The sequence below is a fragment of the Crocuta crocuta genome, unplaced genomic scaffold, assembly GCF_008692635.1.
Source record: "Crocuta crocuta isolate KB4526 unplaced genomic scaffold, BGI_CrCroc_1.0 scaffold330, whole genome shotgun sequence".
NCBI lineage: Eukaryota > Metazoa > Chordata > Mammalia > Carnivora > Hyaenidae > Crocuta > Crocuta crocuta.
The window spans coordinates 147,742-170,896 of NW_027530521.1; the positions used below are offsets into that span (position 1 = coordinate 147,742).

The 23,155-nt window shown below is 41.1% G+C and overlaps 2 protein-coding genes across 2 annotated transcripts; both read right to left on the bottom strand.

Annotated features, from left to right (window-relative positions):
* Positions 1-1,512: 1,512 nt before the first annotated feature.
* Positions 1,513-2,445, bottom strand: LOC144234215 (olfactory receptor 4B1-like). Its single transcript, XM_077767493.1, has one exon. It carries the CDS (start codon positions 2,440-2,442, stop codon positions 1,513-1,515), a length of 930 nt encoding a protein of 309 aa, XP_077623619.1. The 5' UTR covers positions 2,443-2,445.
* A 16,179-nt stretch (positions 2,446-18,624) lies between these two features.
* On the bottom strand, positions 18,625-19,554 carry LOC144234216 (olfactory receptor 4S1). Its single transcript, XM_077767494.1, has one exon. It carries the CDS (start codon positions 19,552-19,554, stop codon positions 18,625-18,627), a length of 930 nt encoding a protein of 309 aa, XP_077623620.1.
* Positions 19,555-23,155: the final 3,601 nt, after the last annotated feature.

The window sequence follows — 23,155 nt, forward strand, 5'->3', positions numbered from 1 at the left end:
AAGTTAGTAACACAAAAACATACCAAATTACACAACACAACAGTAAGGTGAAATATACAGATTTTGAAACCTATTTCTATAATACAATGATGTGAAAATCACTTAACAGTTGAAGGAAATGGTATTAACATAACAATATATACAGTAATTTGTTAATGAATACACAACATAAAAAGAAGTAAATTGTGATATCAAAAATACAAAGTAGAGAGAGGAGTAAAGGGTGGATATCTTATATGCAGTTGAGGTTAAGTTGCTATCAACTTAAAATAGATTGTTTTATTTATAAGATATTTTATGTAAGCCTCATAGTAACAACAAAGCAAAAACCCAGAGTAGATTCTCAAAAGCGTACCACCACAGAAAATTACCATTTTATAGAGGTAGACGGAAGCAGGGGCACTTAGTTGCTTCAGTCATTTAAGTCTCTTGATTTTGGCTCAGGTCTAGATCTCATATCAAGTGGCTTCTCTCCCTCTCTCTGCCCCTCGTCCACCCATTCTCTCTCTCTCTCTCTATCTCAAAATAAGTAAATAAACATTAAAAAACAAAAAACAATGTTACACAAAAACAAGAAAAAACAGAAATGCAAAACAGCCAGAAAGCAATTAATAAGATAAACACTAGGCTTACATATCAATAATTCACTCTGAATACTAATAGATTAAATTCAATCAAAAAAGCATATGGTGACTGATTGGGATAAGGAAAGAAAAAAAAAAGACCTAACTATGTGCCTAAAGGCGACACACTTCAGATTTAGGGGCAAGTATGGGCTCAAAGAAAATCAACAGAAAAGACATTCCAAAACAAAAGAAGCAGGGGTAGCTATATTTATATCAGGCAGAATAGATTTTAAGCCAAAAGTGGTAACAAACAACAAAAGATTGTATAGGGATAAAGGAATCAATCCATCAAGAAGATATAACAAATATAAGCATTTGTATTTCACCTCCAAGAGACACACCATTCTAGTAAAACCCTACTGTCATGAGATAAAGCTCCTATTATGGAATTTTAGGCACTGGAATTAGATTAATGGGGTAGGGACACCAAAAGAAGTAAAGATGCTTTCCTGTGGGAGTCACAGGATCACATCAGTAGGAAAGGACAAAGCAAATGATAAACTTAATTCTCCAAGTCCACAAACTTTTCACACACCATGCATGCTAACACCAAAAGGCAAAATGTATGGACCCAAGGTTGTACAGGTAGAAGATGAGAGGGTGAGAATTCCAGTTGGAAATTCCAGTCTAGATGATCCCTCTTGAAATCTGTGCACTTTGCACTATGGACAACAAAAGAAATGCAGCTCAGTTTAAAAATTCTCCAAAATACAGACAGCAATGAAAAAGCTATAATTGATAACAGGGAGTGTAAAGGGCTCATTCAACTACCGCACACATAAAAATATATATGAATAAGTTAGCTTTTGTTCTATTCTTTACATTTAACCAAAAACAGAATGCATATATAGCCCTGTTCTTAAGAATGTTATTCATGTTTTCATTTTTATCCCACTCCTGAGTACACTTTCTTCTCCCACAGCTTCCTCATGGCATTTTTCATCTCTGCATTTCTGAGTGTGTAGATGATGGGGTTCAGCATGGGGGTGACAACCGTGTAGAACACGGCCACCAGTTTGTCCTCAGTGAAGGTGGAGGAGGGTCGCATGTAGAGGAAGATGGCAGGTCCAAAGAACAAGAGGACCACGGTGATGTGAGAGGCACAGGTGGAGAGGGCTTTGCGCCTCTCCTCTGCAGAATGGTTCCGCAAGTTGACCAGGATGACAATATAGGAGGACACCAAGATGAGGAACGAGACGACAGAGATTAATCCACTGTTGGCCAACACAATAACCCCCTCCACAGAAGTGTCAGTGCAGGCAAGCTTGAATAAGGGATGGAGGTCACAGAAGTAGTGGTCAATCACATTGGGGCCACAGAAGGGCAGTTGAACAGTAACAAGGATCTGGACCATAGAGTGAATCATTCCCCCGAGCCAGGAGCCAGCCACCAGAAGGTGACACACAGACCGGCTCATGATGGTTGTGTAGTGAAGGGGTTTGCAGATGGCCACATAGCGGTCATAGGCCATTACCGTCAGCAGGAAGATCTCAGTAACTCCAAAGAAGTGGAAGAAGAATATCTGAGCCATACAACCTTCCAGGGAGATGGTTTTGACGTTGGCAAGTAAGTCTATGATGAATTTAGGGACAACAGTAGAGGAGTAAGTGATCTCCACCAGGGACAGGTAGCTAAGGAAGAAGTACATGGGGGAATGTAAACTCTTAGTGACATTGACTGTCAGAACAATGAGTCCATTGCCCACCACTGTGGCCAGGTACACAGGAAGAAACATCACAAAGCACGCCCTCTGCACTTCTGGATCCTGGAAAAGACCGATGATAATTAACACAGTCACGTTATTTGTACTCGCCATGAAATCTAATCAGGTGTTCTGGGCACAGGTAATGAGAGACCTGCAATAAAACAAACACTGATTGCAACCAGTTTACCTCATTTATAGCACGTTATAGCATGTTAGCACATTAGACAGTATAAACCCCTTCACTAACTCATTCATTTAACCCATATGTACTTATTCAGCATTAAAAATAGGCAATCTAATGACAGCTTGTATATTAGAAAACTATGGCTCAGGAAGATGGTTATTTACCCAGGATCACACAGAAAGTGGTGAATTATGGGTCTCAGAACCAGGCTTTCAGACTTCAGCCAGTATACTTTCTAGTTCACTACAAGGGATTCTGAATTTGGGGAGCCATTCAAATTCATAGCCTTTATCATCTTCATTGCATTTTAATAGCTCTCTTCGGTTGGGGAATCCTCATGAGACACTTCTCCTGAATTCCTGGTTTCCTTCATTTCTCCCTTGGGAAACATCTTCTTTCCTTTCCAAAAGGTTCTGAGTATATTTCCTTCATTCAGTTATAATAGTCTTCAACTTTCTCAGGTCAGAATCTTTTACCAGTCTTCAGCTTCAATGACTGTATGACAAATGCTCAGATCCTGGACAAAATTCAACTTACTCGTTTGTCTCCATCATTTCATATTACTTTCACATCTCTTGCCTCACTTTTCAAACTACTGAGATACCTGAATTCAAAGAGATTGTCCTCTGAGAGCATCATTTGGCTGCCCAATCTGCCTGCTCTAGTTCCATGTTGGTAGTTAGCAGCAAAATGTACAAGAGTTAAGAGATCTCTAGGAGTTACTCTTCTGGAACAGATAATTACAGAGCACCTCTAATATATGTATAACCACACTAGACTATATGGAATAAATACATATCTGATATACACCTCAAGCTAACAATGTCATGTGATTCAAAACAATAGTATCTAGATTAAGGTGTCATGTTAGGATTTTTTTCCACGGCAGATGACCCATGAAAAACACGAATGAAAAATCACCATACCTTGATTCTCTGCTCTAAAGTTAATCTCCATGGGGGGAGGCGGGGGAGAGGGGAAAGTAGGTGATGGGCACTGAGGAAGGCACTTGTTGTATGGAAACTAATTTGACAATAAATTATATTTAAAAATGATAAAGTTAATCTCCACTGTTTTCCCCCTTAACTCTGATTTCATACTGAAAATTTCAAGAAATATACTTAAGAACTAAAAACACACCTGAACATCTAGTACCAGAATCCAGAGAAAACAAGTCAGTAATATGGATAGAACAGAACAAGGTACTTTGTTCTCAGAATTCCTCATATAAGCACACATGTTGAAGTTTAAAACTAAATAAAAATCATTGAGCCTTAAGACTAATAAAGAAATTCATGTTCTAGAGCAATATAACCCAACATGAAAACAACCTTCTCTAAGAAATATACCTGTATCCCAATAGAAAATGGGCAAAAGATACAGATTCACAAAAGAATAACAAAAAATATCAGTATACATATGAAAAGATTTTAAGAGTCACTAAGAATCAAATGCTCATAAAACCATCCAAGATGCCCAGGCTGTAGCTCTGAGGTTATATTTGATCCATGCCTCTCATTCATGTCCTCACCGGTCATTATCACCCCCCACCCCTTTAATTTCTCATTAAACCATCCCCCTGTGTGCCCTTTCTCTCCATTCTTCCCACCGCCCTTTCTCACAGGCTGTCAGCAGATGCCTAAATTACTAACACTTCTTTGTCTCCAGATGCTCTTGTCATCCATCCCGCACACCACAGGCAAAAAGTTGTGTCCTAGACCCTTCTTTCCTTGGATCCTCCCGTGTGGGAATAGCTGGGAGAAAACCTGAACTCCTATGATTCACTTTTAAAGACTTTCACAGACTGAGCCACCTCACAATCACCCTCTTACTCACTAACCTTTGACTCACGTCTTTCAGGTTCTCTCCCTGTCCCATGGCCCACCCTGCTTATTCTCACAACAGAGCCCCCCTTTTCCAGAAATGCCCACTCCTTGTCCTTCCAATACTACCTGCCTTCCAACCCAGTTCCAGTCTTGTGTGTTGAACAAAGCTTGCATTTAATACTGCAACCCATCTGCACCTTCTCGTCCCTGAGCATTGGACAATACTTTGGTGATTATCCTTCAATGTAAATCTGGTCATGTTACTTCTCTACCTAAAATCTATCAGTATTCCCCATTGCCCACAGCCTAAATTACAACATTCTTAGCATAAAGTCCAGGCCCTGCTTGAACTGTCCATTCCCTATTTTTGCATCCATGTTATTTCCAAATGACTGCTATATGCCTATTTCCAGCTCCAAGGTGCCTTTCTCCCTTCTCTGTGTTTAGTGTTCCTTCCTTCTAGTTGCACAAAGAATATCACTGTATCAGGAATAATATATCTCTCCTTTGTGCTCCTATGGTTTGTTAACAGGTTGTTTTATAATTATAGCTTCAGGGACTGTATCTTCAACTAAGAAATATACCATCATAATAATCAAATATATCTGTTTAATATTATTAAATATTTTTATTAACTGCATTTTTTCATTAATAATGATGTCTAACATTACAATAGTATTTGAGCCATATATTTTATAAATGTTCTAGATACATTATGGATTTGACTCTCAAAATAAACCCATGATTTGGGTATTAATATCACCCCCTTTTATACATAGAAGAAAATGGAATCAAAGAGAAATTAATTACCTGGCCAGAAGCTCCACAGTAGAGGAGTCAGGATTCCAATCCAAGTAGCCTCACCATGGATCCAGAGCTCTATACCACTGCCCTGTACAATTTCTAAATACATAACACATAAATGAAGAGTTAACTATGTCCTTTCATTAGAGGTCCAAGGTATATTTGTTGGCCTACAGAAACATATACCTTCTATCTGAGCATGAACTTAACTAACTGTTTTCTTATCCATTCCTGAAATTAAGGAAAATATAATAGGACCAATCTGAGAGATCACTCAGAGGCAAGAAAGAAATCATTAGGTCAAGTTTTTCCCGGTTTTATCTCAAAGAGATAAAATAATTGGTAGTCTTTCTTTCTGAAAACCACCTTTTTCCTTTCAGTCATTTCTGTCTTTTCTGCATTTATTCCTCTCTCTGCCACCTGCCACTCCCATCATCTCTCCCACAGAGCTGATAAGAAATACCTCCTCTCTCCCACAGTATTGCCTTAGTGAGAGGCATGGAAAGAAAATGTGATGAGCAGGTAAAAGCCTAAATCAGCATTAGAGCATGTAGATTCTACATCACGTGACCTAGAATGCAGACAATGCCCAGAGTTCAACGTAAGAAAGAGCTTGATGTGCTGATGGGACTGATCTCAGGTGACCTAATGAAACCTCCATTCCAAGCACGCATGCCCACTTCATAATTCCCAAATGGGACCTCACAGAATCCCAAAATTGAAAAGATCTTTGAATTCATCAAATTTTATGTCATATATATTTAACAATAAAAACAAATGAATAAATTTAATCCATAGCCTCCCCCTGAGGACACCCCGAAAATTACTCCAAACCAAACCACCTCCTTTAAAATTAAAAACTTGTGGCTTAAAGAAAGGAACTGACTTGCTCAACATCACATGGCTGACTCTGTGCCTTCTTTCCAGCCATATCACTTAGTTGGTGTGGTTTTATTCTGCTTTGGAACTAGGAATTGGGTCAGATGGATCTCAAATGTACTCAAGTGCCTCTAGTCAGCATGAAGGTAGTCATTCTGTTAGAATAACTCATTTTCAAGGCAATGATCTGGTACAATAAGATGGAACATTAGATTCCTCTCTGGAAGTCATGATCCCCTGGATAAGTAAGGTACTTTGGCTAATATTCCCCACCCAGCTGATTTTTCACTGAAGGGTCCAATGAGCACAGTTCAAGTCACACTCAACTAAGCCCGAGAGAGGTGCTGAAAATATGTAGACCTTTTACTCAAATCTCCTCTAATTACAAATGAGGCAACAGAGGCTGAGAGGGGTTAATTGCTTCCCAAAGCCACACGCTAGATACTTGCCAAGCTACTCACTCAGAAATCAGGGCTCTTGCAACAACACTAAGCTACCTTCTGATGGCCCTGGGTGGTTGTCGCTACTGCAATTCAAGAATCAGGTCCCCAAGAACAAAACACCATGTTCCTGGGGGCTTTTAGAAAACAAATGATGGCATCTAAGATGAGTCACAGAAGAGGAAAGTTCAGAGGATCTGGATCTGGGTTGACAGTTGGATAATATCTAAGAAATAAACAAAAGCCACAGAAATCAGCAAACTCAGAGAATTTAAGATGTTGTGTTTTATGTAGAAAACATACCCACCCACTGAGCCCAAGGGTTCTGATTAAATGCTTAGATTCTTGAACTATTTAAAATAAACTAAGCCACACACTATAATCAAGGGAATGACTTCCCCATGGAATTTCTTTTCTCTCGGGTGAAACACTGCCAAGTAAACTATGATCAGGAAAGGTTCAAAATCTGTTTCAATTAGTAAGATTTCTGTAAAGTTTTTGCACCAAATAATGAGGTGCAAAAGAGAATAGAGAAGAAAAATAAAGAGAAGGAAGTTGAAGAAAGGACATAAAGGGAATTCTTTTCCAGACTGAACTACGGAGAATGAAAAGGAGAATGAAGAGAGAGGAAAGTGAGGGCTGGACAGGGGCCAGGACACTTGGGCACCAGCTCTGGTCATTAATGATCAACTAACTAACTTGAACATGTCATATATATCTCCACTTCTCCCCCCACCCCCACCCCACTCCAGTTCTGATTCTATATAAAATGACTGAGTTAGGCTGGATTGTCCCCATGGTACCTGCCAATGCTAATGTTTATGGATTCATGTATAAGTCCCTTAGATTCTAGTGCCTCACTCTCTATCAGTATCTGGCATATAGTACATGTTCATTAAGTCCTGTTGATGTAGTCCATACTATCCAAAGCAATCTACAGATTCAGTGCAGTCAAAATCATAATTCCAATGGCATTTTGCACAGACATATCAAAAACAGTCCTAAAATTTGTATGGAAACAAATAAAACCCACTATAGCCAGTTGTTAGAATTAATAAATGAATCAGTAAAGTTTTAACATAGAAAATCAATATTTAAAACTCAGTAGTGCATCTACACACTAAAAATGAAACCATCTGAAAGAGAAATTAAAAAACTCCACTTATGGTTGCACCTAAAGATATACAATACCTAGGAATAACTTTAACCAAGTTGGTGAAAGATCTGTGCACTGAAAACTATAAGACATTGATAAAAACATTGGAGACACACATCAGTGGGAAGATATTCTATTCTCATAGACTGAAACAATAAATATTATTAAAATGTCCATACTACCCAGAGTAATCTATAAACTCAATGCAATCCCCATCATAATTCAAATGTCATTTTGCATAGAAATATAAAAATCTGTCCTAAACTTTGTATAGAAACAAAGAAAACCCTCCAGAGCCAGAACAATCTTCAGAAAGAACAAAACTGGAAGCATCATTTTTATTTTAAACTTTGTTACAAACACATAAATCAGTGGAACAGAATGGAGAACCCAGGAATAAACTCATGCATACATAGTGTTTAATTTATGACAAGTCGCCAGGAATACGCAATGGGGATAGGATAGTCTCTTCAATAAATGGTGATTGGAAATCAGGATAGCCACACACAAAAGAATGAAACTGGGTCCCTTCTTAACCATACATATATATCAACTCAAATGGATTAAAGACTTGAACATAAGACTTGAATGCATATCGTAAACTCAAGCCCTGACGGTGGAGAACCTGCTTGGGATTCTCTCTCTCTCTCTCTCCCTCTCTCTCTGCCCCTCCCCTACTCACACTCTCAGTCTCTCAAAATAAATAATAAATAAACTTAAAAAAGTAAAATACTTGAAACCATAAAAACCCTAAAGGAAAAATTGGGAGAATTCTCCTTGACATAGGTCCTGACAACTTTTTTTTGGGGGGGGTGGGGGGGTGGCAGAGGGGATTTGATGCCAATTTTAAAAGAGCAAAATTAAACAAGTGGGGCTATATCAAACTGAAATCTTATGCACTAAAAAGGAAACCAACAACATGATAAAGCAACCTACAGAATGAGAAAAAATAGCATAAATCCTATACCTGATAAAGGGTTAGTATCCAAAATATATAAAGACCTTACTCAACTCAATAACACACACACACACACACACACACACACACTAAAATGTTGGGCAGAGAAATGAATAATGAATATACAGTTTTCCAAAGAAGAAAAATAGTCAACAGGTACATGAAAAGGTGCTCAAAAGCACTAATCATCAGAAAAGTGCAAATGACAGCCAAGGAAACAACCCAGAAAATTAATAGGCAACCAACGGAATGGGAAAAGATAGTTGCAAATGACATATCAGATAAAGGGTTAATATCCAGAATCTATAAGGAACTCACCAAACTACACGCCCGAAAAACAAACAACCCAGTGAAGAAATGGGCAGAAGATATGAACAGACACTTCTCCAAAGAGGACATCCAGATGGCCAACAGACACATGAAACGATGCTCAGCATCCCTCCTCATCAGGGAAATACAAATCAAAACCACACTGAGATACCACCTCACGCCAGTCAGAGTGGCTAAAATGAGCAAATCAGAGAACTCTAGATGCTGGCGAGGATGTGGAGAAACGGGCACCCTCCTACACTGTTGGTGGGAATGTAAACTGGTACAGCCCCTCTGGAAAACAGTGTGGAGGTTCCTCAGGAAACTAACAATAGAACTCCCCTATGACCCAGCAATAGCACTGCTAGGAATTTACCCAAGGGATACAGAAATGCTGAGGCATAGGAGCACATGTACCCCAATGTTCATAGCAGCACTCTCCACAATAGCTAAAACATGGAAAGAGCCTAAGTGTCCATCAACAGATGAATGGATCAAGAAGATGTGGTTTATCTATACCATGGAATACTACATGGCAATGAGAAACAATGAAATCTGGCCATGTGTAGCAACATGGATGGACCTTGAGGGTGTTATGCTGAGCGAAATAAGTCAGGCAGAGAAGGACAAATATCACATGTTTGCACGTATAGGAGGATTAGGAGGAACTTGACGGAGGAACAAGGGGGAGAAGAAGGGCAGAAATGGTGGGGGAAAGGGAGAGAGGCAAACCATGAGAGACTCTTGAATGCTGACAAAAACTGAGGACTGATGGATGTGGGGGGGAGGGGGGGATGGGCATGGAGGAGGACACTTGTGGGGATGAGCACTGAGTGTTATGTGGAAACTAATTTGACAAACTATTTGTAAAAAAAAAAAAAGAAAAAAGAAAAAAGAAAAAAAAAAGTGCAAATGAAAACCACAATGAGCTACTGCCTCACACCTGGCTATTAGCAAAAAATGACAAGAAATAACAAGTGTTGGCAAGAATGTAAGGAAAAGAGAACTTTGTGCACTGTTGATGGGATTGTGAATTGGTACAGCCACTATGGAAAACAGTATGAACATTCCTTAAAAATAATTAAAAATAGAATTACTATATGAACCAGCAATCCTCCTGGGTATTTATTCGAAGGAAGAAAACAGTATATCAGGGAGGTATCTGCACACTCCCTTGTTTATATTAGCATTATTCATAATAGCCATGATGTGGAAACAACCTAATGGTTGTTAACAGATGAATGGATAACGATGTGATAGATAGACATATAGATACACACACACACACACACACACACACACACACACACACACACAGAAATATANTGGAAAACAGTATGAACATTCCTTAAAAATAATTAAAAATAGAATTACTATATGAACCAGCAATCCTCCTGGGTATTTATTCAAAGGAAGAAAACAGTATATCAGGGAGGTATCTGCACACTCCCTTGTTTATATTAGCATTATTCATAATAGCCATGATGTGGAAACAACCTAATGGTTGTTAACAGATGAATGGATAACGATGTGATAGATAGACATATAGATACACACACACACACACACACACACACACACACACACACACACAGGAATATAATTCAGTCATGAGAAAGAATGAAATCCTACCATTTCATCAACATGGGTTGTCCTTAGGGACTTATGCTAAGTGAATAAGTCAGACAGTAAAAGACAAATACTGTATCATATCACTTACATAAATTCTAAAATAAAATACTAAATCTAAAAAAACTCTGAGAAACAGCAAAGTAGTGACTATGAGGGACTAGGGGATAAAAAGAAGAGGGAGATATTTGTCAAAGCGTATAAATTTTCAGTTGTAAGATTAACAAGTTCTGGAGATCTAAGGCAGAGCATGGTCATATACTTAATAATACTGTTTTATATAGTTGAAAGTTGCTAAGAGTAATTCTTAAATGGTCTTACACAAAAAAGAAACAGCAAATGTGCCGTGGGGATGGAGGTGTGTGCTAATGCAATGGTGGCAATCTATTTGCAATATATAAATGTATCATACCAACACCTTGTATGCCTTAAATTTACACAATGTCATATGTAAAGTATATGCAAATAAAGCTGGAAAAAATAAAGATGCTGTTTACAATAGCAGCAAAGCCATAAGGTTCCTAAGAATACATCTAATCAAAGGAGCTGGATGCAGAAATTTATCAACCTGATTTAAAATGTTAAACAACACCAAAATAAAGAAGAACATGACAAAGAACGTCAAGGTGTGTCGAGAGCCTTGTCCATATCTCTATCCTTTTTTTTTAACCCATAACTTTTATATACTTTCACTGCTAACAAGGAACACATATTGACCTGAGGCTGTAGTCAATTTTCCCTATATTAACACACAGACAAAAGTGTTGGGAATTTATGCCTCAACTCAACACCAGAGATGCCCTTAGCTAATGTCTAAACAGTCTGGGAGTGGGGCGCCTGGGTGGCTTAGTCAGTTAAGCGTCCAACTTTCACTTAGGTCATGATCTCGCAGTTCGTGGGTTCGAGCCCCACGTCGGGCTCTGTGCTGACTGCCAGCTCAGAGCCTGGAGCCTGTTTCAGAGTCTGTCACTCCCTCTCTCTCTGACCCTCTCCTGCTCACGCTGTCTCTCTCTCTCTCCTAGAAATAAATAAAACATTTAAAAAAATAAAATAAATAAACAAACAGTCTGGGAGTATCAAAACTCCACTCATTTGCTTCTAATCACACTCTAGGCATAATTTACACTCCAGAGTTCTCCTGCAAAATCAGTCTGAAGTGACCCTCTGTTGGAATTCACCTGAAACTGCATCCTTGTTTATATTTCTCTCCTCTGTCCTGCTTCCTCTACTCCCTTTACGGTTCCCCTGGGAACAAATGTTTCATAAGTCACTTGTTAGTCACCGAACTCTATGCCTTTAGATTTTTCAGAGGACTTTGTTTACAGTAACACATAACCAAATCAGAGTTACTTCAATGTAAGTTCTTCCCAAAGTGATCTATAGAACAATACAATTCAAAACAAAATCCCCGTAAGTTATTTTGTGGAATTTGACAGTTTAGATTTAAAACTGTCTAGAAAATAAAAAGACTCAAAACAGACAAGATATTCTTTTTTTAATGTTTATTTTTGAAAGAGAGACAGCGCACGAATGCAGAACAAGATGTTCTTAAAAAGGAAAAAAGAACAAATTAGAGAAATTTGCCCCTACTGAATATCAAGACATAAACTATAGTATTAAGAGAGTGTAGGGTTGGTCCAGAAAGAGAGTCATGCAAATACAGAAATTTGATATATGTCAGAAGTGGCACTATAGATGAATGGAGAAAAGGACTATTCAATAAATGATGTTGGAATATTTGGTTTTCCATAGGGAAAAAATAAAATTGAATCCTTTCCTTCACAATGCCCAATAATCAATTTTAAATAAATTAAGAAACTAAATAAAAAGGCACAACTTTAAATTTTAGAAATATCAATATCATCCTGACCTTGATGTAAGAAACTATTTCATAAGGCATAAAAAGCACTAACTAACAATAATGCAAATTTAAAACTATTAACTACATTGAAAACAAAAATGTTAAACAGCAGAAAGTGAAAAGACAAGTTATGAGCTAAACTTATAATAGACATATCTGACAGAAGGTTAGGCCAAAATATACAAAAGAACATAAAACATTTAGAAATCTACTTTTTTTAATTCAAGAAACTCAATAGAATAACAAGCAAAAGATAATAATCGACAAATCATAGAAAAAAGCAGCATGTAGGCCCAGAACCATGAAAATATTCTCAATTATTCTCAATATCCTTAGTAGTCAGGAATTATATACCGTACATACACTCTAGATTGGCAAAACCATTCAGAAGTCTTGGCAATACCACATGTTGGCAAGAATGTACATCAGAATGTACAACAGAATCTCTTATGCATTACTAGTGGGAATGAAAACTACCACCACCATTTTCAAAAGCAAGTTGGCATGTTTGTTGTAAAGTTGAACAATCTGCATACTCTTCAATGCAGCAATTCCATCCCTAGGTATCTATCACAGGTAAACTTTTCCACGTATTCATAAATGCTCACAAAAGCACTCTTAGTATGGAAACAACCAAAGTACATTGACAGAATAAGAAAAGATGACATATTCACCCAATGGAATATTGTATACTGAGACCAATGGTGAAATATGGCGAGAGGCAACAACATGGATGAATCTCTGAAATATGTTGAGGGAAAGAAACAAGTCCAGGAGACAATATATGTATAACAACATTTTTATAAAATTAGAAACAAGCAAAACTGAACAAGTATTATTAAGGCATATATCCACATGTTAGAATATTTTCATAAAGGAAACCCAAAAACCCATCTTCAGTATATTGGTTATCATTTGTGAGAAACAGAATAGAGAAGAAGCACATAAATACAAATTACTAGGAATGTTTTAGTGCTTGAATTGGATATCAAATTCATGGATGTCCACTATATAATGATGTTTATAACGTGTATATTTTATATCATGTATTTCTTCATACCAAATATTTTTAAAAGTACATAAGAAAAAAATACTTTTTTAAATGTTTTATTTATTTTTTGAGAAAGAGAGCGTAGGCAGGGGAGGGGCAGAAAAAGATGGGGATAGAGAATCCAAAGCGGGCTCTGTGCTGACAGGCTGACAGCAGAGAGCCTGATGTGGGGCTCACAACCTGGAGATCATGACCTGAGCTGAAGTCAGATGCTCAGAGCCACCAGGTGCCCCAAAATTACTTTCATGAAAGATATCTGCCTCAGGGTGCCGGCGCCTTTAACTTCTGCTCCACCTTCCTTTTCTGCCTTCATTGCAGGCACTTTTTTTTTTCGTTTTATTTATTTCTGAGAGAGAGAGAGACAGCGTGAACAGGGGAGGTTCAGAGAGAGAGGGAGATACAGGATCTGAAACAGGCTCCAGGCTCTGAGCTAGCTGTCGGCACAGAGCCCGATGCGGGGCTCGAACTCACAAACTGTGAGATCATGACCTGAGCCGAAGTCGGAAGCTTAACCAACTGAGCCACCCAGGTGCCCCCATTGCTGGCACTTTCAACCTCCAAGGAGTTCACAGTCCTTTCCCCAAACCACAGCTACCACAACATCGCCTATCTACTCTCTCTCCAATGATGCAGAAGAAATAAATATGCAGTAAAAATTACATCTTGTTTACATTTGGAATTAGGCAGTCCTCCTGGGAGACTCCGTACCAGAGGGTGAATGACAGTTAAGAAAACAAAAGTTATTAAATGGGGTTTAAAGACAGCAGAGAGCAAGTGGCTCAGTGTCCAGTCAAGAAGCTTTATCTATTTACAACTTCCAGGATGTCTGTAGTAGAAACATTAAAATGGGGTTTCACTGAGGAAAGAGGAGTAATTGGGAAACAATGAGGTCTTCTTATGTGATGGTTTTGTCTATTGTGATAAGGGCACTAACTAGCAATGAAAAGTCCTTGTATGTAACTCTACGTAGGTGATTTAGCCTGTGTCTCTCTACGCTCGCATTTATCTTTAAATTTTTTTTTTTTATGTTTTATTTATTTCTAGGAGAGAGAGAGAGACAGCGTGAGCAGGGGAGGGTCAGAGAGAGGGAGTGACAGACTCTGAAACAGGCTCCAGGCTCCGAGCTGGCAGTCAGCACAGAGCCCGACGCGGGGCTCGAACCCACGAACTGCGAGATCATGACCTAAGTGAAAGTCGGAAGCTTAACCGACTAAGCCACCCAGGCGCCCCTCGCATTTATCTTCAAACCTCAACAGCCATACATGTTCCTGCATTCTTCTAAGGACTTTTAAAGGAAGGTGATTTATTCAACACAGATTAAGCTGATATATGCAAACTTCTCAGAATATTGTGTTTTTGAGGTGTCCACTGCTGTTTTATTGCTATTATTTTCATAGTCAAGATCAACATTTGCACCTACGTTAGGCATCAGATGGAACGAAGTTTTACAGCACTACCGTCCCCACCCAACCTGATCGCACTTCTGAGGAGTCTGTCTACTTCATAGGTTGTCCTAACAACCAAAGCAGTTAATACAGTCAAAATAGGGAGAATGGAGATTCCAGTTCAGTTCCCACTGAAGGAGCTTGGAAGTCACCACTCCATCCTAAGTAAAAAAGCTGAACAGACTGAGAAGTCAATAACTCCTTTTGGATCCGTAAGAGGGAGGACACAGGGCAAACCTCTGCCCCCAAGACTGGGGAGAAGGCGGATGGACATAGGGGTTGCAGCCTCCCAAAGAAGAGATGCACAGAGGAAACCACATCAGGGATCAGTGGCGGGGTAGGAAAACCTGAACTATAATCCATGAAGTGCTGGTGGCTCAGCATGAACAAGCCTGGGAGTTAAAAACTCCAGGGGAGCCCAGGAAGGAGATCGCCCACAATATTGCGAGATTTACCTACAGGATCTCGACCAGGTGCCCACAGTAAATATCAGAGAAAACTCCCCTCGAGCTTCCAGCAGGGAACAAAGAAGGAACCATTTTTAAATATACCAGAACACCTGTTCTTCACAAGGCCTGCACGCAGGAGGAACTAGCTAACCAGCACCTAAGCTGCGGGGAGGGAAGCTTATCAGGTGCAGACGCCCTATCCAAGGGGAGAGAAAACAAAACTGAGAACTCTTTTTTTTAAACGTTTTATTTACTTTTGAGGGAGAGATGAGCATGAGACAGCATGAGCAGAGGAGGGTCAGAGAGAGAGGGAGATACAGAATCCGAAGACAGTCTCCAGGCTCTGAGCTGTCAGCACAGAGCCCGACATGGGGCTCAAACCCATGAACCGTGAGATCATGACCTGAGCTGAAGTCGGACGCTTAACCGACTGAGCCACCCAGGCGCCCCAAAACTGAGAAACTCTTGTGAAGTTCACAGTCCAGAAGCAAGGACTCACTAAAAACACTTAGAATAGCGTCTGGCGTACTGGAAGAATTCAGTTAAGAGTAACTTTTATCAGACACATAAAGGTAAGCTTCAAGGTGCAAGGATTTCTGCCCGCTGATTTCTGCTCTCCTCCAGCTCCTACCCAGGAAAGGCACCAGGGCTGGGGCCTGGGCCTCTCCTTCCTTCCGTCCGCCCCCCCAACTTCCCAGCCAGATGGACAGTTTAGTCTCTGAAACTCCAAAGAAAGAACGCAGGGCAGAAAGGAAGGGGGGCTGGAAGCAGCGGAAAGCCCAGGACTTGTTCCTTGCAGACACCTTCACTGCCCCCCAAACCCCACCCACAGCCTGGTGGAAATAGGGGGTCGGGGCGGACAGCCAAGGCCAAGGGCCAATGTTTCCTGTACACCTTCACCTCTCCCCAGCCTCCACCGTAACCCACATTCTCACCTCCGTGGCCCTCTTTTTGTTCCCCAAGTTCAGCCACCCCCCTGAGGAAGGGCTGACTGGCCTGCACTGAATAAACTCAAACCCAGATAGGAAAAAAATAGAAGAATGTACTTACCACCTGCTAAGTTATCGATAAACATTTGAGGAGTGAATTAATCCGCCTGGGGTTTACGAGAGTATTAAGGGGTTCAGGACAAAGGGCAGGAAATAGATGACCACAGCGTAAAGAAACAGTGTGGCAGCCACCTCTGTACACAGACTTTGATCTAGGACTTTACAAAGCAACTTTCTGAAGCTGCTATTGTTACTGTATCCATTTGTAAATGAGGAAATTGACATCCAATGGGGGCGAATGACCCGTGAATGGTTCATTGTTGCAGGAGGTCATTGAGAGGCCATGACTGCTGGTCGGCCCTCAAGCTGGATCCACGGAATGGCAGGATCCCACCAGCCCCTCTCCAATGAATGTCTCTCTGCCCACCTTCCCAAGACCCTTCCAAGCACTCACCTTAAGAGAATAAGGAGTTACTGAAACCACCTGAACTGATGGGCTCTATATAAACTTTTACAATACTGGCAGCAGGTGTGGAAATGTACTGGTCTGGGTCCCACTTAAGGCAGCCTCCTATGTAATTTCCTTGCTCGGTAAACCTGCCGCCTGCTGATCTGCCTCTTTCTTCGGCCTCTCCCTGCCCGAAGGGCAGTTTGCAAACCAGCATTAATTAAGCAAGACATCCAGGGCAGCCCTCCTAATCCATCCTGCATAGACTTGGCTCCCTCTAGCAGCGAAGTGAAGGAAGACAGGGGGATATTAATGTGGGCTGATGAAATAATGAAGCGGGGTTCATGAGCACATGGCTAAGAAAGAATGCGATGTTTTGGTGCAAAAAGGTGATTTTATTATAACACAGGGACAGGACCCTTGGGCAGAAAGAGCTGCACTTGGATTATGAGAAGTGACTGATTATTATAGACTTTAATTTTGTGGAGGGAGGGAAGAGTCAGTTCCAAAGGAATCTTTGTTCGGTGAAAGTAGGGTCTTCTAGGACCCTGAAGATTTAGCTATTGTCAACATAAGGTTGCTTTGAATTTTTAATGCAATGTAGACATTAAGGCAGCCAGAAACTCCTTGAAGCATGTTATATATACATTGTAGGTCTCTGGTATCTATCAGCGGGCTACAAGCTGTAAGGAGACTTAATTTAAACTATATTCTTCTTGCCTTAGTTTCCCTCATCGGGGGCCGCAGTCCCTGCTCTGCTGGAGAGAGGAAAAGGCTGACAACTTGCCTTCCCTGGCTCTGTTCTCCATCCTCACTGGTCAGCACCAGTCCTTGGTCCTTCTAAACTTCCTGCTCCATCCTACTCAGTGTCTATTGGCTCAGCTGTTAACCTTAAAAATAAAACTGCCAGTTATCTTACCAGCAAAAACGGGTTTAAAGGAGAATAGCACAGAATTACGACCTAGAATTAGAATAACCACGGAAACCACAGCTTAGTCGCTGAAATTAAGGAGTGGAACACTCTTTTATAGCGGCGGGGGGGCAGTGGCTCTTCTAAACACAGAAAACACAGAATTCATTGGAGTAAACTGGGAGTTCTCAGCATAGTGTCTTTTCATTGTCTGGGCTGCTGTCTGGGGCGGAGCAAAGCCTTCCTCCTCCTGCAGGGACAGTAAAGCAGTGGGAGCTTGCAGGGTCCTCTTTTCCTGGGGACTCTGTGTTTGAGGACAGTGGTAGGTAGGCCATGAGTGCTCCCCCTGCTGGCCTCCTGACTCCATTTCGGTCAGGACTCTTAATTTTCACACCATCTTTGTCAAGGCGTTCTGAGGTAAGAAGTGCCCTGAAAGTGGACTTAGGGGACCTAAATTTCGGTTTCCTCCTGGCTCGGGATGTATTTGGTGACTTTGAGTCAATCCTATAACCTCTCTACACTTATATATTCATCTGCCTGCTGAGAGCATGAAATGAAGGACTGCAAGTAAAGTGCCTTGAAGATCATGAGAGAATAAATGTCCTTGAGCACTGTGTTAGCCACAATAAAGGAATTATGTAGTCGTATTACCCACAGTGTAGAGGAGCCACTCAACCTTCCTGGAGGGTCCCTCAATCACAGACCTCACAGGTTGCCTGAGTGAGCCCTGAAGTATCACACTAAGAACCTCCCGGACTGCGATCCTCTTGGCGGGTAGAGATTACATCTTACTTTTATTCGTATCCCCAGTGCCTCAGTGATTGCAGACAATAAATATTGAATGAATGAAGGGTTGAAGGACTAGGTGGGATTATTGTCATTACAAGCAGTAAATTGGAGATGGTACGAGATGGAAGTCTCCCAAGTCCCAGGCTGGATGAGATTCCCTGGAGTGTCACTTCTCCCCCATCCTCCCTTCTATCCTAAACAGTTTCCTCATGGCACTTTTCACCTCGTTATTCCTCAATGTGTAGATCAGAGGGTTCAGCAAAGGTGGCATGACAATGTTAAAGAGAATGACGAGTTTGTCAGCAGCCAGGGGGGTGGAGGGACGAATGTACATGAACATGGGAGGCAGGAGGACCAAAAAGACAGTGATGATGTGTGAGCCACATGTGGACAGAGCCTTGCGCCGGCCCTCAGATGACTGGCTTCTCAGGTTCAGTAAGATGACCACGTAGGAGATGATAAGGATGATAAAGGACACCAAAGAGATCATGCCACTGTTGGCCACCACAGTGAGCCCCACCACGTAAGTGTCTGCACAGGCCAGCTTCAGCAAGGGATGAACATCACAGAAGAAGTTGTCAATCTCATTGGGTCCACAGAAGGGCAGCCGGACTGTCAAGAGTGTCTGTAGGATGGAATGCAGGAAGCCAGCCACCCAGGAGGCCCCGGCCAGCAGGCCACACCTCCACCGATCCATGACAGTCGTGTAGTGCAGGGGCCTACAGATGGCCACATAGCGGTCATAGGCCATGGCTGTGAGGAGGAAGATCTCAGTGCCACCAAAGAAGTGGGCAGAAAAGAGCTGGGTCATGCAGCCATTGAAGGAGATGGTCTTACGCTCCACAAAAGTGTCTGCAATCATCTTGGGTATGGTAGCAGATGGATAGCACATGTCGGCAAAAGAGAGGTGGCTGAGGAAGAAATACATGGGAGCCTTCAGGGTCTTGCTCGCATTGATGGTGATGATGACCAGAGAGTTCCCCAGGATAGTGAGCACATGGAAGAGGGAGAAGACCACGAAGCACACATGCTGCATCTCCCTGCTCTGGAAAAGGCCGAACAACACAAATTCAGTCACATTGTTCTTGGTTCCCATGGCTTCTCTGAGCACCAACAAAGTAGTTAGCTCTGCAAGGACACAAATTATGTGATATAAGAAAGTTTCAACAATCCAGCAAACCAGAAGACTGTTTTCAGGTCTCAATGATTCTAACACTGGACCTGTTCGAAGGGAGGGGCCGAGATGGAGGAGCAGCATGGAAGCTTTTTGCTTCTCTTGTCCCTGAAATGCAGCTAAATCAACACCAAACCATCTTGCACATGCAGAAAACTGACCTGAGGATTACACAACATTCTGCAGAACTTGAAGTTGGCAGCTACACGGCAAGGAGAGGTAAACTTGGGGAAAGAGAAGCCATGGAGAGTAGGGAGCTGTTTTTGCTTGTGGAGAGAGTACAGATTTGGGGGAGGGGGGAGTACAGGAAAAGCACTCACCCTGAAAGCACATGGAGAGAAAGAGGAGTGGAAACACCCATAAGGGACTTACCAAGAAAGGGAGAAAGGAGAAGGTTTAAATACCATTAAGACTCCATAAACAGGGGAGCACAGAGTCTGAAACTCTGCAGCCTGATACCTGGCACAGCTCTGGTGGGAATGGAGAATCCCCAGGAGCAGACAGCATGGGCCAAGGGATCCTTGGGCCACACACGGAGAGGTGGTTCCCCTGCTGAGAGGACATTTGGTAGAGGCTGTGGCTGCCTCCCCACAGGCAATGGTTGCAGGAGACCCCATAGAACAGCCACATTTGCTAGTGTTGGAACAAGGACATTAAGAGCCATGAATAAAGAAGATGTGGTATACATATACAGTGAAATATTACTAGGCAATAAAAAAAGAATGAAATCTTGCCATTTGCAACTACGTGGATGCAACTAGAGAGTATTATGCTAAGTGACATTAGTCAGAGAAAGACAAATATATGATTTCATTCATATGTGGAATTTAAGATACAAAACATCATTAGGGAAGGGAAGCAAAAAGAATATAAAAACAAGGAGGTGAACAAAGCATAAGGGACTCTTTTTTTTTTATTTTTTAAAATGTTTTATTTATTTCTGAGAGAGAGAGAGAGACAGCATGAGCAGGGGAGGGTCAGAGAGAGAGGGAGTCACAGACTCTGAAACAGGCTCCAGGCTCTGAGCTGGCAGTCAGCACAGAGCCTGACGCGGGGCTCGAACCCACGAACCGCGAGATCATGACCTAAGCGAAAGTCGGACGCTTAACTGACTAAGCCACCCAGGCACCCTGATAAGGGACTCTTAAATACAGAGAACAAACTGAGGGATTGCCAGAAGGGTTGTGGGCATGGGGAGGGCTAAATGGGTAAGGGACATTAAGGAAGACACTTGTTGGGATGAGCACTGGGTGTTAAACATAGGGGATGAATCACTGGAATCTACTTCTGAAATCATTATTGTAATATATGCTAACTTGGATGTAAATCTTAAATAAATGAATGAATGAATGAATAAATAAATAAATAAAATTTATAAATAAGTAAAAAATTCTAACACTGAACAGCAATTGAGGGAGAAGGGTTCCCCATACCTACAAGCAATTCTCAGAAACCAACTGGGTGTCCTACAATTCAACTCAATTCTGACACTATCTACTTGGGGAAAGCTTCAGATCCTACAGGTTAAGGGTTCAGTCCTGCAAGACTGGCTCCGCCCCCTGTTTCTGATGCCACTTGAAACCCAAGTTATCTGTGCTCCTAACCCAATGGCTGTAGATCTGAGACTCCAATGACCACCACCCTCCTTGGGTTTGATTAATTTGCTAGAACGGCTCACACAATTCAATTTAAGATTTATTATATAAGGATAGAGCCCAGGAATAGCCAAATGGAAAAGATGCATACGGTAAGGTTTGTGGTAAGAGCATGGAGTTTCCATGCTCTTGGAGTGCATCAGTTTCCCCAAATCTCCACCTGTTCACTAACTTGGAAGTTCTCCAAACTTGGGTTTTTATGGAGGCTTTATTACTTTGGCATGATCAATTAAATCAGTGACCAGCCATCATTCAACTATTAGTACCCCTTTGCTCCCCCAGGCTCCAGGGGTGGAAATGTAAGTACCAACCCTTCAATCACAAGGTTGGTTCCTGGGCAACAAGCCAGCCCCTTCTTTAGTTGACCTTGGGCATATCAAAGGTCACCTTATTAACATAATGAAAAACATTTCTATCTCTCTCATTACTCAGGAAATTCAAGGGTTTGAGAAGCTCTGTGCTCCAAATGGGGACGAAGACCAAATATATATTTGTAATTGTAAACCAGAATATCACAAGGTCCCAACAATGCTAGATAGTAACTGTGAACTTTTGCAAATCAATTAACTTTTCAGGACCTCAGTGTCAATGTTTTAAAAGATAGACAGAGTTCAATTCAAGATGCTGACATAGGAAGACTGAACCCACCTCCTCTATGGAACACACCAAATTATACCTAATAATAGAACAATTTCTCCTGAAGAAGAACTGAGGGCTGACTGAACAGGCTACTGAACCAAAGAGAGAGAGGGAGAGAACGGCAAGAGAACAGGAATAGAGGCAGATACACAATAACAAAGGGAACAGCACGCCTGACACTCTGAATGGGAGTGGGAAGGGACAGTCCTGAGGACCAGGGAACACATCCCTCTGTCCTTGGACACAGAAAAATAGCCTTGGTGTAAAAGAGCAACTAGTGTTAGAGGAAGTTAATTAGGTTCCAACAGGATGCCTGGAGGCCAGTAAAGCAGTCCTGTGCAGCCATTGGGAGAGTAAGAGGTCGGTTGGCAGCACTCCAAAACAAAGCCATGAGAAGCCAGATCAAACCAGGCTGACCCAAGAAAAAGAATTTCTCAGACAAACAAAAGAAAAAGGAGTTTATCACCACTAAACCAGCCTTACAAGAAATGTTAAAGGGACTTCTTTAAGTGGAAAAGAAATGGCCATAATTAGATATTTAAAAAAACTGTGGGGGCACCTGGGTGGCTCAATTGGTTGAGCAGCCAACTTTGGCTCAGGTCATGATCTCACAGTTCGTAGTTTCAAGCCCTGCGTCGGGCTCTTTGCTGACAGCTCGGAGCCTGGAACCTACCTCAGATTCTATGCTTCCCTCTCTCTCTGACCCTCCCCAGCTCACATTCTGTGTGTGTGTCTCTCTCTCAAAAGTAAAAATAAACACTTTAAAAAAATAAAAATAAAAAATTTAAAAATATGAATAAAAAGATGTCAAATATGACAGCATATACATAAAATGTGAAGAAGGAAGTTAAAATGGAAAAGAGAAAAGAGAAAAAGATTTGTCTTTTTCTTGTCATTTTTTAAATTTATAATGTGTTTGACTTAAATGACCATCAAATTAATATACACTGCTATTTTCCTAGGATGTTATATGTGAGCCTCATGATAACCACAGACCCGAAATTTATGATAAATACACAAAAAATAAAGGAGAATAAAACCAATCAAAACACTGTAGGTATTCATCGATTGTAAAGAAAGAAACAAAGAACTATGAAAACAAAATTTTTAAATGGCACTAATAGCATGCCTATCAGTAATTACTTTAAATGTAAATGGCCTAAATCCTCCAATCAAAAGACACAGAGTGGCAGAATGGATTAAAAAAATAAAAGACACATCCATATGCT